The sequence below is a fragment of the Argentina anserina genome, chromosome 2, assembly GCF_933775445.1.
Source record: "Argentina anserina chromosome 2, drPotAnse1.1, whole genome shotgun sequence".
NCBI classification, from domain to species: domain Eukaryota; kingdom Viridiplantae; phylum Streptophyta; class Magnoliopsida; order Rosales; family Rosaceae; genus Argentina; species Argentina anserina.
Window position 1 is genome coordinate 4,340,949 of NC_065873.1, and position 16,302 is coordinate 4,357,250.

General features: G+C 40.3%; 1 protein-coding gene across 1 annotated transcript; it reads right to left on the reverse strand.

Moving 5' to 3' along the window:
- Positions 1–8,473: 8,473 nt before the first annotated feature.
- On the reverse strand, positions 8,474–15,602 carry LOC126783817 (uncharacterized). The gene is made up of 4 exons (XM_050509352.1): positions 15,579–15,602; positions 11,964–12,042; positions 9,032–9,049; positions 8,474–8,945 (listed from the first exon to the last, which is right to left on the reverse strand). The coding sequence occupies exons 1-4, from the start codon at positions 15,600–15,602 to the stop codon at positions 8,686–8,688; spliced, it is 381 nt and encodes a 126-aa protein (XP_050365309.1). The 3' UTR covers positions 8,474–8,685.
- Between the last annotated feature and the right edge of the window lie 700 nt (positions 15,603–16,302).

Genomic DNA, 16,302 nt, shown 5'->3' on the forward strand with positions numbered 1-16,302 from the left:
GTACACGTCTGACCCTAGCCAAGTCGATCAATTGACATTGTCGGGGTTTTACCACTACATGTAAGTAGTTGTTTGTTGAAGCATCCATTTCTTTTGGAACCAGTTCTATCCATGGGCTACATCAGACTATCAAATCGATCACCATATGATAGATGTCCAAGCAAACAAGGACAGATCTCACATATCACATCTCAGCAATTAATCACCATTGTGTGTTTTTTTAGGTTTTTGGCTACGCTCTCATGAGACCGGCCATACATGTATCTTACAAATTGGGGGACTCTTACCTTTGGCCATACTGTTCTGACCGTCCATATATTTCCGGGGATAAACTCACCATCCGTACTATCTGTCCAATTATACCAAAACCCTAAATGATGATTACCGAATTGATCATGCTACTAGGTGAAGGACAGTCTATTTGATTATATATGTATCTCCCTCGGGAAATACGGAAGAATGAACTGTAGAATGGAAATCGAAATAACTCACAACCACAAGCGAAAAATAAAAATGATAGAGAATGCGCGGATTTAACGTGGTTCGGCAAAGTGCCTACGTCCACGGGTAGCAACAATAAAGAACCTTCACTATACGAAGAAAGGTTACACCGAGATAAACACTACTTCAAGACTCATACTTGAAGGGATACACTCTCACACACTTTATTTTGCTACACACACAAAACTCTCTACTTGGAGTTTTCTTTCTATCTCTCACTCTTGATCACATACAAGATGATCTCAACCTTATTGTTCTTCTATATTTATTGCACCACTTCTCATGCCTTTATATAGGCAAACATCTTTGTGCAATTCATGCATTTGCATGTAACATGCATGGAAGCAAAGTCAATCTTCTTCCTTGATTCATGCTCAATGTTGGCATGCTCATCAATGCATTCTTCTTTCTTTGTCAAACAAATCACCACCTACCACCATAAGGTTGTAGATTTGTTTCTTACCTTCAACAAAGGTTGCTCCAAGTTTCAACAAAATCAACTCCGTTAATTAATGGGTCACCAAAGCAATAGGTGTGCTTAATTTACTCATGTGAACATCACATATTTTTCACACCTCCATTAGGGAGGGATTGACCCTATCAATCTCCCCCTCCCGACTTAGATGGAGGGATGCGTCATTCCAGACGCGCTTCTGCAGAACTCGAACTTCTCCTTCGGTAGAGACTTCGTCATCATATCTGAACTGTTCTTGTCTATATGAATTTTCTTCAACAACATTTCCTTAGCTTCCAGTACATCACGTATCCAGTAATACCTCACATCAATGTGTTTTGACCTCGAGTGAAAACTCAAATTCTTGCTCAAGTGAATCGCACTTTGACTGTCACAGTGCAAGACAAACTCTTGTTGTGTATGACCCAATTTATGTAGGAATCTCTTTAACCACAAAATATCTTTGCACGCTTCCGTAGCTGCAATATACTCTGCTTCTGTAGTTGACAGAGCAACACATTTTTGTAGCTTTGATTGCCACGAGACAGCTCCCCCTGAAAACGTGATCATGTATCCGGATATGGACTTTCTCGTGTCAATATCCCCGGCCATATCTGCATCTGTGTAGCCAACTAGTTCAGACTTGCCACTTCCAAAGCATAGACTCATCTTTGAAGTTCCTCGCAAGCATCTCAGAATCCACTTGACAGCATTCCAGTGCTCCTTGCCTGGATTAGATAAGAATCTACTAACAACACCAACTGCATGTGTTATGTCTGGTCTAGTACAAACCATCGCGTACATCAAGCTCCCTACTGCTGAGGCATATGGCACTGTTGCCATTTCTTCCTCCTCCTTCTGACTCGTAGGACTCTGCTTTGAGCTGAGCTTCATGTGACTAGCAAGTGGAGTAGCAACTGGTTTTGTTTTCTCCATGTGGAAATGCTCTAGTACCTTCTCAATGTACTTTTCTTGTGATAACCACAATTTCTTGTTCCCACGATCACGGGCAATCTCCATGCCCAAAATCTGCTTGGCTGGTCCCAAATCCTTCATATCAAAGGACTTTGATAAATCTGTCTTTAGCTGTTGAATCATAGCAGTATCTTTGCCAACAATTAACATATCATCTACATAAAGTAGTAAGATGATAAAATTACCTCCAGCGGGTTGTTGAATATAAACACACGGATCTGCTGACGTTCTTTTGCACACATGACTCACCACGAAAGAGTCAAACTTCTTATACCATTGTCTTGGTGCTTGCTTCAATCCGTACAGGCTTTTCTTTAACTTGCAAACCATATGCTCATTTCCATTGACTTCGAAGCCTGCTGGTTGCTCCATATATATTTCTTCATCTAAATCACCATGAAGAAATGCAGTCTTCACGTCCATCTGCTCCACCTCTATATCCATGCTCGCAGCCATGCCCAAAATGACTCTAATCGAAGTCATCTTGACAACAGGTGAGAAAATCTCATCAAAATCAATTCCTTCTTTCTCGCTGAATCCTTTGACAACTAAGCGAGCCTTGAACTTTGTCAGTTTCTCATTCTCATCTCGCTTTAACTTGAACACCCACTTGTTCTTGAGTGCTTTTCAGCCTTTAGGAAGCTTAATCAACTCATAGGTGTCGTTCTTTAGTAAAGACTCCATCTCAGACTCCATGGCTAGCCTCCATTTGTCGTGGTCTTGATGAATCTTTGCTTCCCTTAAACTTTCAGGCTCTCCGTCACTGGTCAAAAGGATGTAATTTGCATAAGGATCATCTCCATCATTAGTCACCAAAATATATTGAGATGGTGGATACTTGGTGGATGAAATTTGCCTCGTGGTGCTTCTACGAACAACTACTTGATTATTCACATGTTGCTCCCCCTGATCAAACTCCCATTCATCTTCGACTTCAGCATCTCCCGTGTCAGGTACATTTTCAACTTTATCACCTTGCAGCCCAACGTTGTATTCATGCTGCAATGGTGAATCATAAATGCGACTATCACTTGTTGCATTTGGTAGTACCTCTTTGTCGAAATCTGCAATAGATTAGTCTTCATGGAACACCACATCTCTGCTTCTTATGAATTTCTTCTTATTTGGATTCCACAACCGGTAGCCAAACTCTTCTTCACCATAGCCGACAAATATGCATGGTGTCGCCTTGTCATCCAACTTTTTCCTATGCTCCTTGGATACAAGTGCGAATGCTTTACATCCAAATACTCTTAAATGTGAGTAGGATGCATCTTCCCCAGTCCAGACTTCATTTGGAGTCTTAAATTCCAAAGGTACACACGGTGCTCTGTTGATTAAGTAGCACGCAGTCTTCACAGCTTCACCCTAAAATTCTTTTGATAATTTTTCCATCTTCAACATGCATCTGACTTTCTCCATAATGGTACGATTCATCCGCTCTGCTACGCCATTATGTTGAGGGGTGCTATGAACTGTCTTCTCATGTCTGATGCCATACTTTGCACAATAATCTCTACATTCGTGCGCTATGTACTCTCCGCCATTATCACTATGAAGACACTTCAATTTTCTTCCAGTCTCCCTTTCCACCATAGTGTGGAAAATTGTAAATGTCTGGAACACCTGGTCTTTGGATTTCAACAAATAAACCCAAACCTTTCGTGAAGCATCGTCGATATAAGTAACAAAATATTTATGCATACATAATGATTCTTCTTCCATCGGGCCACACACATCTGAATGTACAAGATCTAGAATATTTTCTTTCCTAGTGAAAGTCTTTAAAAAACTAATTTTCTTATGCTTACCAAATAAACAATAATCACAACAGTCTAGTGAGTTACCTTTGGCAATAGGAATTAGCGACTTCTTTGCCAACAACTGCAATCCTTTCTCACTCATGTGGCCAAGACGTCTATGCCACAAACTTGGAGAAGATTCCTCAACTGCATTCAACTCACTCTTGCATATCTTTCCATAGGTCTTGTAGAGTGTGCAACACATTTTTCCTTTGGCAACTACAAGAGATCCCTTGGTAAGCTTCCACTTTCCATCACCCCCATGATGATGAAAGCCTTGTCGATCAAGTACACCAATTGACATAAGATTGAGACGTAGACCAGGAACATGTCTCACATCTTTCAACAATAATTGACAACCCACATTTGTCTGCAAGCAAATATCTCCAATCTCAGCAATATTGGAGTAGCTGTCATTGCCCATCTTCACTTTACCAAAGTCACCTGCTTTGTACGTAGTGAAGAACTCTACGTGAGAGGTGGCATGAAACGAAGCTCCAGAATCAACGATCAATTGAACTCCAGGATTATCTACTAGTAGACATTCACCTCCAAGTGATAGGAACTCACACTCATCATGAGACACCGCAGCAGCAACATTGTTTCTGTCCTCCTTTTGTTGATGAGTAGTGTATTCTCTTGCTTCTTTGAATTCCCGCTTCAATTTTTTATAATTTTTCTTCATGTGGCATGGAAGACCACAATGATGACACTTTCCGTTGAACCTTGTTTTGGATTTGCTCATACTCCTTTCGTGACCTCTGGGTCCTTTGCTCTTGCTCATTCTTCTCCTCGCTGCAACGAAGAATTGACCATTTTCTGAACTTGATGAAGAACTTCTTCTTGTTTCTTCGTTCAACATATTATCTTTAATATTTTCCATAGATAATACACCATTAGGAGCAAAGTTACTTACAGTGACAACAAATGTCTCCCAGCTATCTGGTAACGACCCGAGTAGCAACAACGCTTGTAACTCATCATCAATCTTCATGCTCATCGTGGCTAATTGATTGAGTACACTCTGAAAGTTGTTGAGGTGCTCGGTCACTCGAATGCCTCCTCGATACTTCATGTTGACGAGCTCTTTAATGAGAAAAGCTTTCCTGGCAGTAGTCTTTTTCTCAAATAAGGACTCCAGCTTCAACCTAAACTCATGCGCGCTGGTTTCATTGGTAACATGGTGAAATACACTATCGTCCACCCATTCACGAATATGACCGATGGCTTTGCGGTTCATCTTCGTCCAAATTGCTGGTGAAATCTCACTTGGCTTGGCATCGTCTCCCTCGACTGGCTCATGCAAATCTTTGCAATAGAGAATATCCTCCATTCTCGGCTTCCAGGTAATCCAGTTGGAGTGGTTGAGTCTGATCATGGTATTTCGTGATCCTTCCATTCTAGCAGCTCCCAGTCAGAACCAGGAGCTCTGATATCACTATTGAGGAATGCGGAAGAATGAACTGTAGAATGGAAATCGAAATAACTCACAACTACAAGCGGAAAATAAAAATGATAGAGAATACCGGAATTTAACGTGGTTCGGCAAAGTGTCTACGTCCACGGGTAGTAACAATAAATACCCTACACTATACGAAGAAAGGTTACATCGAGAGAAACACTATTTCAAGACTCACACTTGAAGGGATACACTCTCACACACTTTATTTTGCTACACACACAAAACTCTCTACTTGGAGGTTTCTCTCTATCTCTCACTCTTGATCACACACAAGATGATCTCTCCCTTATTATTCTTCTATATTTATTGCATCACTTCTCATGCCTTTATATAAGCAAACATCTTTGTGCAATTCATGCATTTGCATGTAACATGCATGGAAGCAAAGTCAATCTTCTTCCTTGATTCATGCTCAATGTTGGCATGCTCATCAATGCATTCTTCTTTCTTTGTCAAACAAATCAACCACCTACCACCATAAGGTTGTAGATTTGTTTCTTACCATCAACAAAGGTTGCTCCAAGTTTCAACAAAATCAACTCCGTTAATTAATGGGTCACCAAAGCAATAGGTGTGGTTGATTTACTCATGTGAACATCACATAGTTTTCACACTCCATTAGGGAGGGATTGACCCTATCACCTCAATTAATCCTCTCACCATTGGCATGAAATGATTTGTTTTCTTCCTCATCACATCTCCAATTATATAACCTAGCACCACTGATTATGAGCAAATTCAGATATTATTAAGTTGATGTGATAGCAAAGAGGAACTTACATTTGGACATTTGGTATCTGTAAAACCTATATAGCATCAACCTTTAATCTTTCGATCACTTACATATTCCATATGCCAAGACTTGTGACCCCTATTGACAATGACTTGTACAGCTTCAAAGGTAAATAAAAGCTAATTCATCAGCTTCAAGGTTAAAATACTTCAGAAAAACTGTAGAAATAGGATTCCGTTAGGAGTCGTGGACTCCATATATAAGTCTTGTAGTGTGTGATATGAGAAACCGAACCAAATACGCCAGTCTAATCTCTTGCAATTGGTTTGGTTCGTTTCGGCTAGGAATTTAACAAAAAAAACCATGCATCATTGGTGATTGGTTTCCAAATCCATATATCCGTAGATTGCTGCTTCCTACTTAAAACTGACAACAATACATCCGCTCCTCCACAAAATTTACATCTCAGTGTACGTGCTAAACGACAGTCATGAAAAATTGCGGGAGTATAAAAGAAAGGAGACAGTATTTATTTATTTTATTTGAAGAAAGTAATGAAATTGGTCGAGTAGATAGGAGTCATAGGACACAATATAGGTGTTGTCACGGTATACGATTGTCTCAATTGAGTATTTGAGCTACTTATTTGAAGCACAATCTATTCTCGTGACTTGACTTATAAGTGAAATCTTTGTAGTAGCGAGGTTGCTGGTGCTTAATTGATTCTCTACTTTGGTCATTTGAAGGCTTGACCTTTGTTTATTTAGAAACCAACGAGGTTCGGTATCTCGGACAAAATAGCAAAAACCAGAGTCCACAGATAATACAAGGGATCAACTACTAGCAAGAAACCAACAAAATAATGCTCACAATTCTCACTAGAATCCATATATTAGCCCTTCTGAGTATCAACTCTCCAAAGAATAGGCCGGAAAGGACGAGAAGCCAGACTTAATTTATCCGATTACTTACCTTAATTGTTAAAACTCTTTGAAGATTAATTTGGAAGAAGAAGGAAATATACTTGGTATATAGCACACCAGGGTTTCCTTCATTTAGGTAGCAAAAAGCTCTACACTCAACCCAAAAACCCTATACAAAGTTAAAGCAAACCAAAACCTGAAGTGAGACCTTGCTCGATCATGGAAATCCCAGATGATCACTTTCCCGATGTTTATATTAGTGCTCCCACCAGTCCCGCAGGTTTATGCAGCCCTCACAATGACCTCCCCTTCTACAGTGTTCCCAGTAGTCCTACCAGAGAAACTACAACAGATACTAGTCCATTTGGTTATGAAACTGATCTAAATGAGTGCCCAACACCAATGTCCTATCACGACGCTAATTCCTATCTCGATGACGACTTTCAGTTTGAAACCTGTCGAAGTTTTAGTCTAAATGCTGGTGATCATGCGGTCCAATCGAGCTTTGGTATCGATAGAAAGCCAAGGCAGCGCGGGGGTTCACTTCCGACCACCATGGCATTTGCCGATGAGCTTTTCTGTGATGGGAAAGTCATGCCGCTTGCACCTCCACTCAAGCTTCCACCGCGGCTTCAGATGAAAAGAAATGAAGAGCTAACAGGCCAAGAAAGGACTGGTGGGTCTGTCCCGGGTTCTCCAAGTAACTTATTGCTTAAATTGCCCTTTGGATATAAGAGGTTGTGGAATGATGATTTTGATCCATTCATGGCGGCATTGAAGAACGTCAAGGATGAAAAGGAGAAAGCTCCAGCGGCTTCATCCTCATATGTTGGAAACAATCAGAGCACGAGTGAGCCTGGGGACCAACACTCAACAACTAATTCTGCACATGAAACGATATCGAAAGAAATTAGGAGACAAATTGTTCCAAAGAGGCAGCTAGCTGAGCCGAGAGGAGTGGAGTTTGCAAGGCAAGTCAGACTTATTCAATTGGGTCAGATGAGTAAGTTGGACAAGTTAGGGAAGCAAGGTGAAAGAGATGAGAAAGCAGAATCAATGAGGAAGAAGCCGACATTTCTAAGGAAACTGTACTTTAAGTCTGGCAGAGCAGCTCATTGTAAAGATCAGGAGAAAAGGGTAAGTCATCCTCATCCTCATTTTCAACTGAGCAATATGGCACTAATGCATTACAGGCCACGAGGGTTACCTTGCTTGGGTTACAAGGCAAGGTAGCTAGCCATGTCACGTAGGCATGCACCAGTACCATATGGTAGCTACAAACAAGGGATTGCAAAGAAAAAAAGGGTGTCAAACACTCAAACTAAACAAGCTAAGGTGGTTTGATTCGTTTGAAACAAAGTTAATACACACCGCAGCAAGCTCAAAAGCCTTATAAGCCGGAAATGCTATATCCCTTTGATCATGGTACTATTACAAAGGTGCAACCTCGGGCCCCGCGCCCATTCCTTGAATGTTTCATTTTTTTTTTATAGTTTGCATATATTGGTGATCGATACTCCTTTCACGCTAGGAGCTGTAATGTATCAATAAACGCAGTTGTAATTTATTTTATACATTGAATTCAGTAGTTGTAAGTTGTAACAGAGTGCACCAAAATTGTAACAAATCGCTCACTTTGATATATTATTTAATGTAACACAAGTGTCGAGTGTGATCACTGGTCAAGTCCTTATGCCAAGTCTTGTTATTTGCTAACTCAAAGGTAACATATTAATAGTTTAGAACGTCAAATATGAAAAAAAGGGACCAAGCATCATTGCGCCCCAGATCGACAAGAGAATCCCATACTTTCTGAGAGTGCTTGATCTCAAACTCTAATGCCAACCGCGAATTTTGGGGAAGACAAAGAACCTCATCATGCCATCCTTACAATGAGCACCATTGTGCTCGTCACAAGCGAAGAAGTAGGGTTGCCAGATCTTGAGCACAAACTCAAAGCCGTCTCCGCCTCCTTCTGTTGGACTTCCCACCATCCTGGCCTGGCTAAAATCGCAGCTTATGAAGCTCCAAAGGTTTGGTAGCAAGTAGACACTATGAGGACGTGTGGTTTCGTTTGGTGGATCATACTTGAAAACTGCATTAGACAAGCAGCATTATCAAGAAGTCTGAAATCGTCGGATCATCAATATAGTTTGATGAACAAAGAAAAATATAACTCACCTAGAGTATCCTGGACGTAGATTGTGTAACGACCCCAAAATTTCGAGTATAAAAACTCAAAATTCTAAAGTCGTTAAACACAAAAAAAATCTCAAATAAATCGAAATCATTAAAGTGTAACAGCGGATCAATTCCGAGTTCTCAATACAACTCAGACAACCAATTATTACAACCCAAATTATAATCCATACATAAAATGGAAATGTAATAATCCTCACAAATCACTCACAAATCTCACAAATGAAATTACACAACTTCTCACACACAAATCCACGCTAAAACCTCACCACAAGTAGGATACGAATGACTTCGAGCCTCTGTAGTCGTCACTCAACCTCCACTAATCAGCACCTGCGGAATTATCCCCTACACCATCGAATTGGTGCACCGGGATTGTAAACACAAATCCGGTAAGCTTATAGCTCGTATGAGTAAAATCAAAATATAATTCGCATATCAAAATATACGAAAGATCACAAAACAACAAATATAAATGCCCTCATGAGTCAATGGTCAGCCCATCTGGTTGACCCAAAGAAATATGAAATAAAACGCTCATGAGGAAATTAAGTAACCCTTCTGGTTACCCAATGCATTTATAATACGGGTACCAAGAACGCTGGTACACATCTGTTACCCCTCTCGTAATACACCGTTGATATTGGATAGCCACCCGCTACCCAACATCCAAAATAAACTGAGTACCCATGAGCAGATAACCACCCGTTACCTCACATGCAGTACTAAGGCAGACAGACTAGAGCTCTAACTGTATCGTAACTTTCGCCCGGCCAAAGGCTAGGTTCCGACTTGCCAAACACGTACAATAATCTCACATCATATTGTACCAAATCACGTCCGAAGACAAATCAATATTTTAACAATCACAATGTTAAAATCACGTACAATAATCTCACATCATATTGTACCAATCCAAATCACATGCTCAATACATTCACAATAAAATCATAACAGTATATTATATAGCAAACTATATATATTCGTACTTATTTACCATTTATACAATATATATATAGTCCACTATATCTTATACATGTCATATTTCACAACACTTGCTCAATACACAATCTTCCGTCATCAAAATGATCCTTTCTAATGAATTAATAACAGTATATAATATAATGAACTATATATATGCACTTATTACCATTATACAGTATATATATATAATCCACTAAATTGTATACATGTTGTAATTCATTATTAAATACTCTTTCAAAAATCTTGAATCACCGCGAGGGTAGATTCGTAAATATGTGAGATTTTACTCACCTTATTGACTTGAGCGTAATCCCACAATTCCCGATGATAATTCCTTTCCTCGATTTAACGATCACCTTGAAAAGATAAAAAAAGAATTTAGAATCGTTCCGTAAACCTTTAAATGCCGAAACAGTAATAATCGGTTACTGTTCAGCAATTTTCGGTTTTACGAAATTATTGTTCAATGTTACTGTTCACTGTTACTATTCACGGTTACTGTACAAATATACAATTAATACATATTTCTGTTCGTATAAATATACAATTAATACGTATTTCTGTACGTATAAATATTATATACGTATTTCTGTACGTATAAATATTATATACGTATTTCTATACGTATGAATATTAATAGGTATTTTTGTACGTATACGTACTATTTAAATGTAAATACAATCTCAGTAAATAAAATTTACTAATTACCTTTTATAAATTACTTTTTACATTTACTGAAAGTAATTTATATTTACATTTACCGGAGGTAAAATTAAATTACATTTACCGTAGTAAATAAAAATTACATTTACATTTACCATACACAGTAAATTACCAAAATACCCTTCTATCAAAACTGTTCACACAGCCGCACGTGGCGGCGCGTGTGGCACACGCGCCACCTCCGGCGGGCGGCGCGTGGGGCCCACGCGCCGACGCCCCCAACGGCGCGTATCACGCCACTGCCGGGTCCAATCTCTTCTCCCCCTCCTCCTCTTCCTTCCTACAACATCAGACCTTTCCTAAACTCATCCACGCGCCGCCTCTAGGCGGCGGTAACCCTAAATCTCCTCCCCCTCCGATTTCTCCCAAAACAACTCCGGTTCAACAATCAAGCACATCAATCGATCTATCAATCGAACCCTTACCTCGTGGGGGTGCAGCGATGCCGTGTAGACCACCGGAGAGGCTCGTGAGCGCGGCGGAGTCGAATCGAGCCGAGGGCGTGATGGTGTCTCGATCCGCGCCTTGCTTGGTCGCAGGTGGTGCCAAGTAGGAGAAGCGGCGACAGCGAGCTAGTCCCCGTGCCCTATCTTCGTCGGTGACGATGCGTGAAGCGGCGGTAAGCTCCGAGCTTGGTTCTTGTCGAAGCTCGTGGCGGCGAGGCACGGTGCAGAGGACTCGGGGTCGTTTGCGGGGGAGCTCGCAAGGCCGTAGAGAGTGGCGGTGCAAGCCACGAAGGTCTGAGGGCGGTGATCGGGGAGGGAACGATTCGGCAGGGAGGGAGGAAGAGAGGGTCGGGTGAGAGAGAGAGAGAAAGTGAGAGGGAGGCGGAGAGAAACTGAGGGGTTTCCTGTTATGGAAACCCTAGTAAGAAAAATTCCTTTTTATACTAGTTTCCAAATCGGAAACTAACTTCCGATGTGAATAACTTTTACGTACGATGTCCGTTTCGAACGCGTCACATATCCACGAACTCGTATCGACGAGCTCTACAACTTTCGTGAAGAAAGTTTTTGAAACCGAGCGACGGAATAAAAGTCGATAAATTCGTTCGGAAACGCAACGTTTTCTTATTAAACGTTCTCGGAACGTTTCCGTTTCCGTTTCGTAACGTTTGCAAACAAATCAAATTTAATTTAAATGAATTTAAAAACTTTATAGAATTTACTTCAAATCAAATATCGTTTTGAAAAATTGGGGTTATTACAGATTGAGCTATTTTTCAAAGACCAATTTGCGTAGTTGAAACCATAATGCCAGTCTGAACCACCAACAATGTCACGACCCTAAAATTTCGAGCATGAAACTCAAATTTCGAAGTCATGAAAAACACTAAAACTATCTCAATGAATCGAAATCATTTTAAATGTCACAGCGGATCATCTCTGAGTTCAAAATACAACTCAGTCAAACCGATTATTACAAACCAAATTATAATTCGACATTATAACAAATGGAAATGTATAATCCTCACAAAAACCTCACAAGAAAGTCACACAAAATCCTCACACAAGCTGGAACTGAATATCTTCAAGTCCTCTAAGCGGTCCGTCAATTCCCGCTAATCCACACCTGCGGAGTTATCCACTACACTATCGAATTGGTGCACCGGGATTCTAAACACAAACTCAGTAAGCTTTACAGCTCATATGAGTAAAAACAATAATAAAACTTGCATATCAATATATACGGAAATCCACAAAAACATCAAATATAAATGCACTCATGAGTCAATGGACATCCCTTCTGGTTGTCCAAAATGTGAAAATGAAAGTGCTCATGAGAAATTGGGCAACTCCTCTATTTATCCAAATGCATTTATAATACGGGTACTAATGAACGCTGGTACACCTATGTTATCCCTCACGTAGTACACCGCCAATATTGGGCAATCTCCTGCTACCCAACGTCAAAAAATATGAGTACTCATGAGCCGATAACCCATCTGTTACCTCACATGCAGTACTCCGGCAGACAGAGTAGAGCTCTAACTGTATCGTAACTTTCGCCCGACCAAAGGCTAGGTTCCGACATGCCAACACGTCTGAAGACCGTCTGAAGACAAAACACGTCCGAAGACAAATCACGTCCGAAGACAAATCGTGTCCGAAGACAAATCAAGTCCGAAGACAAATCGCGTCCGAAGACAAATCACGTCCGAAGACAAAATCAAGTCCGAAGACAAATCCCGTCTGAAGACAAAACTCGTCCGAAGACATCAATCATGTCCGAAGACAAAAACTCGTCCGAAGACATCAATCACGTCCGAAGACAAACACGTTTTAACAAAACTCAATGTTAAAACCACGTACAATAACCATCATGTTATATTGTACAAATCAAATCACATGCTCGATGTATAAATCTCATTCTCCAAAATGAATATATTCACAATGAAATGACGACAGTAATAAATATAGCAAACTATATATATGTACATATTTACCATTTATACAAATATATATATTCCACTATATCAAATACATGTCATATTTCATTCTTTAAAATTCTGCAAAATCTTGAATCTCCGCAAGGGTAGATTCGTGAATGTGAGATTTTACTCACCTTAGAATTTCGAGTGTAATTCCACGATTCCGAAAGTATATCATTTTCTTGATTTAGCGATCACCTTGAAAATATAAGAAAATAATTTAGAATCGTTACATAAACCTTAAATGCCGAAACAATAATAATCTGTTACTGTTTAGTAATTTCTGGTTTTACGAATTTACTGTTCACTGAGTACTATTCACGTATTTAATATTCATGTATTACTGTACAAATACACATCCATTACGTATTCCTGTACGAGTACATACTGTTTACATATTTCTGTACGTATGAATACTATTCAAATGTAAATACTGGCTCAGTAAATAATAATTACTGAACTACCCTTCCGAATTTACTTTTTACATTTACTAAATGTAATTTACATTTATATTTACCGTACGTAAATCACATTTTTACATTCACCATCGTAAAAATAAAATTTTACAATTACTGTTTGAAATCATTGTTCACGCGCCGCCGCACGTGGCGGCGCGTGGGGTACACGCGCCACCTCCGACAGGCCGCGCCACTCAGTGTGGCAGCGCGTGGGGCCCACGCGCCGAGCCTAAGGCCGGCGCGTAGCACGCCACCGCCGCCCAAATCCTCTCTTTTTCTTCCTCCTCCACCCCTGCACGGCCCAATGCCGCCCCTACACCACCTCACGCTCCCACACGCGCCGCTTAATGCGGCGGTAATCCACCCTCCTTCTTCGATCTCTAATCTCCACAAAAATCACTCAAAACCAACAAATTTCAATCACACACACTCAATTAATCAATCATTTACCTCAATCGTTCCTCAAAGCCACCGTGACGTTGCCGGAGGAGCTAGAACCAGGCGATGGTGGAGGTTGAGCTGAGAGTGCGATGGTGACACGATCTGCGCCTCGATTGGTCGCAGGTGGTGCCAAGGAGGAGAAGCGGCGACAACGAGCTAGTCCCCGTGCCCTAGCTTCACCGGCGAAGATGCGTGAAACGGTGGGGGTAACCTCCGAGCTTCGGGTTGTCTCGAGGAAGCTCATGGCAGCGAGCTCGGGGTTGCTTGCGGAGGACCTTGCGAGGCCGTAGGGTGTGGCGGTGTCGAGATTAATCAGCTAGAAGATAGAAGGCTGGCGCTAAGAATGAGATGGTAAATTTAGATGTTGGTTATGGTTTTTATATAGTAGACAGCTGCAAGAGTGTAGTGCAGAACTGCCAAATTGACAACCCTTTTCTAATTAAGTTGGTGGTTGGCAACAAGAAAGAAATCATCTTGTAATTATGCTACAACGAATTAACGCAGGAAAAACACTGCATGTATAGCAAAGAAAGTGAGGAACTATTGGTATGGCGCTTATATGCGCTCACGTACTGCTGTAGAAAATGTTGCTGTCTATATCTTCCACCTACAAGCACTAAGTACACGTCGAAGTTTTTGAATATGTTATAAGTCCTCCCTTGGGGGCTCTTATTTTCTCTCTTTTCCTCCATTACATGACAACCATTAGGGTCAAAGAAGTATTTATAATTGTTAATGGTTTTTAGACATGGTAAACAAAAAGTACAGCTAATGAAGCTTCTCCGTCAACCGAAAAGATCGAGGGTCAACTAGTAGTCTCTTTGCGATTTTAACCGAATTAGAAGTTGGGGAAAACGAGTAAGAATTAACGTACCACTTGAAGAACACATTTTCCTTCATACATTGGACCCATTGAAATTTAATTAGCTAGTGTGAGAAACCAAAAGGAGCTATGAGATCACGCGCGCATTGTATGCCATTTTTTGGCATTCTATTCAATTAACAATTATTCAATTAATTAGAAACACGAGTAGCCGAGTACAGAAACTTGATGAATATGCTAAAGGTTAGGATACGCATGCTAGCTTCAAATTCTCATTTTATTCGTGTACGTGAGATGTTGATCGAGAGGGTTTTACTTTTCGTAGAGGTACAGGCCGTATAGTTCTGCCAATGCTCACGAAATTCGTATACAGGGAAGTATCCTTGCATGCCAAAAACGATGATGGTATCTTACAAACTCTATTATGCATGAAGTACGTTTTCCAGGATAGATATACGTAGGTTGACACTTTACATATTTTGTTTATTACAATATGTATAATTAATTATTCAGTGGTTATTACAATATGTATAATTCTCTCTGGTTGGAAATTAAGATAATTCATCCGGCAAAGTGATAATGGTACGGTACGGTGCGATCGATATGTATATATATAAGAAAAGGTAGAATACATATGTCAAACAACCTCTAAGAAAAAGAAAAACTAACCTGATCAAGGCGCCTTAACGGCATTCTTAACGTAGGCCCACAACGTCTAATTGAGCAAAGCCCTACCTAGGTTGATGGCTTGATGGGAGTTGATGCTCTTGGAGTCTTAATTGGTTGGGAGCGGGCTGTTAATCGGTTTCAGTTTTTATAAAAAACCGTTGGAACCAAACCAATTAAGATGAGTTTAGTTCGGTTCCTAAGAAAAACTTATGCACTTTTCACTAGAACTGAACCATGTGAATAATAAACGGTTTGGTTCGGTTCCTTATCTGAAATTCATCCATAACCGTTGGATTTGAAGCTTTATTCTTGGCCTTTAGATTTATATGTTTAGGTGATGAATTATACTAGTATACTATGCGGCCGCATAAGACTTCAACTTCTTGTTCTTGTTCCCAACCTCGACTTCTCGTTCCATTCCCAATTTCTGATATTGTGCCTCAACTCGGCGGTGAAAGCTACTCATCATCATCATTCCTTCTCGTTCCAGACCTAAGCAATCTACATGATCATCTCCCAATTTCCGGTCATGCGCCTCAACTACTCAATTCTCAATTCGGATCGGACCCAAGCAGTTCAATTCTCAAGTACGATTCAGATTGCTCTTGCTCTTCTTCTTTGTAGTTTGTATTGGATATGGGTTTCATGTGTTTCCTCTTTCCGAATTTACTGATTTAGTACTTCTCAATCTACTAGTCTTTTGCAATACTGATTCACTTCTCTA

Excerpts from the sequence above, each read along its gene's own strand:
- LOC126783817 (XM_050509352.1), bottom strand. The coding sequence starts at position 15,602 with ATGCCGTTAAGGCGCCTTGATCAG. Across the intron at positions 12,043-15,578 it reads CGTTAAGGCGCCTTGATCAG|GGTCGTGACATTGTTGGTGG; the intron begins GTTAGTTTTTCT and ends TCGAAATTTTAG.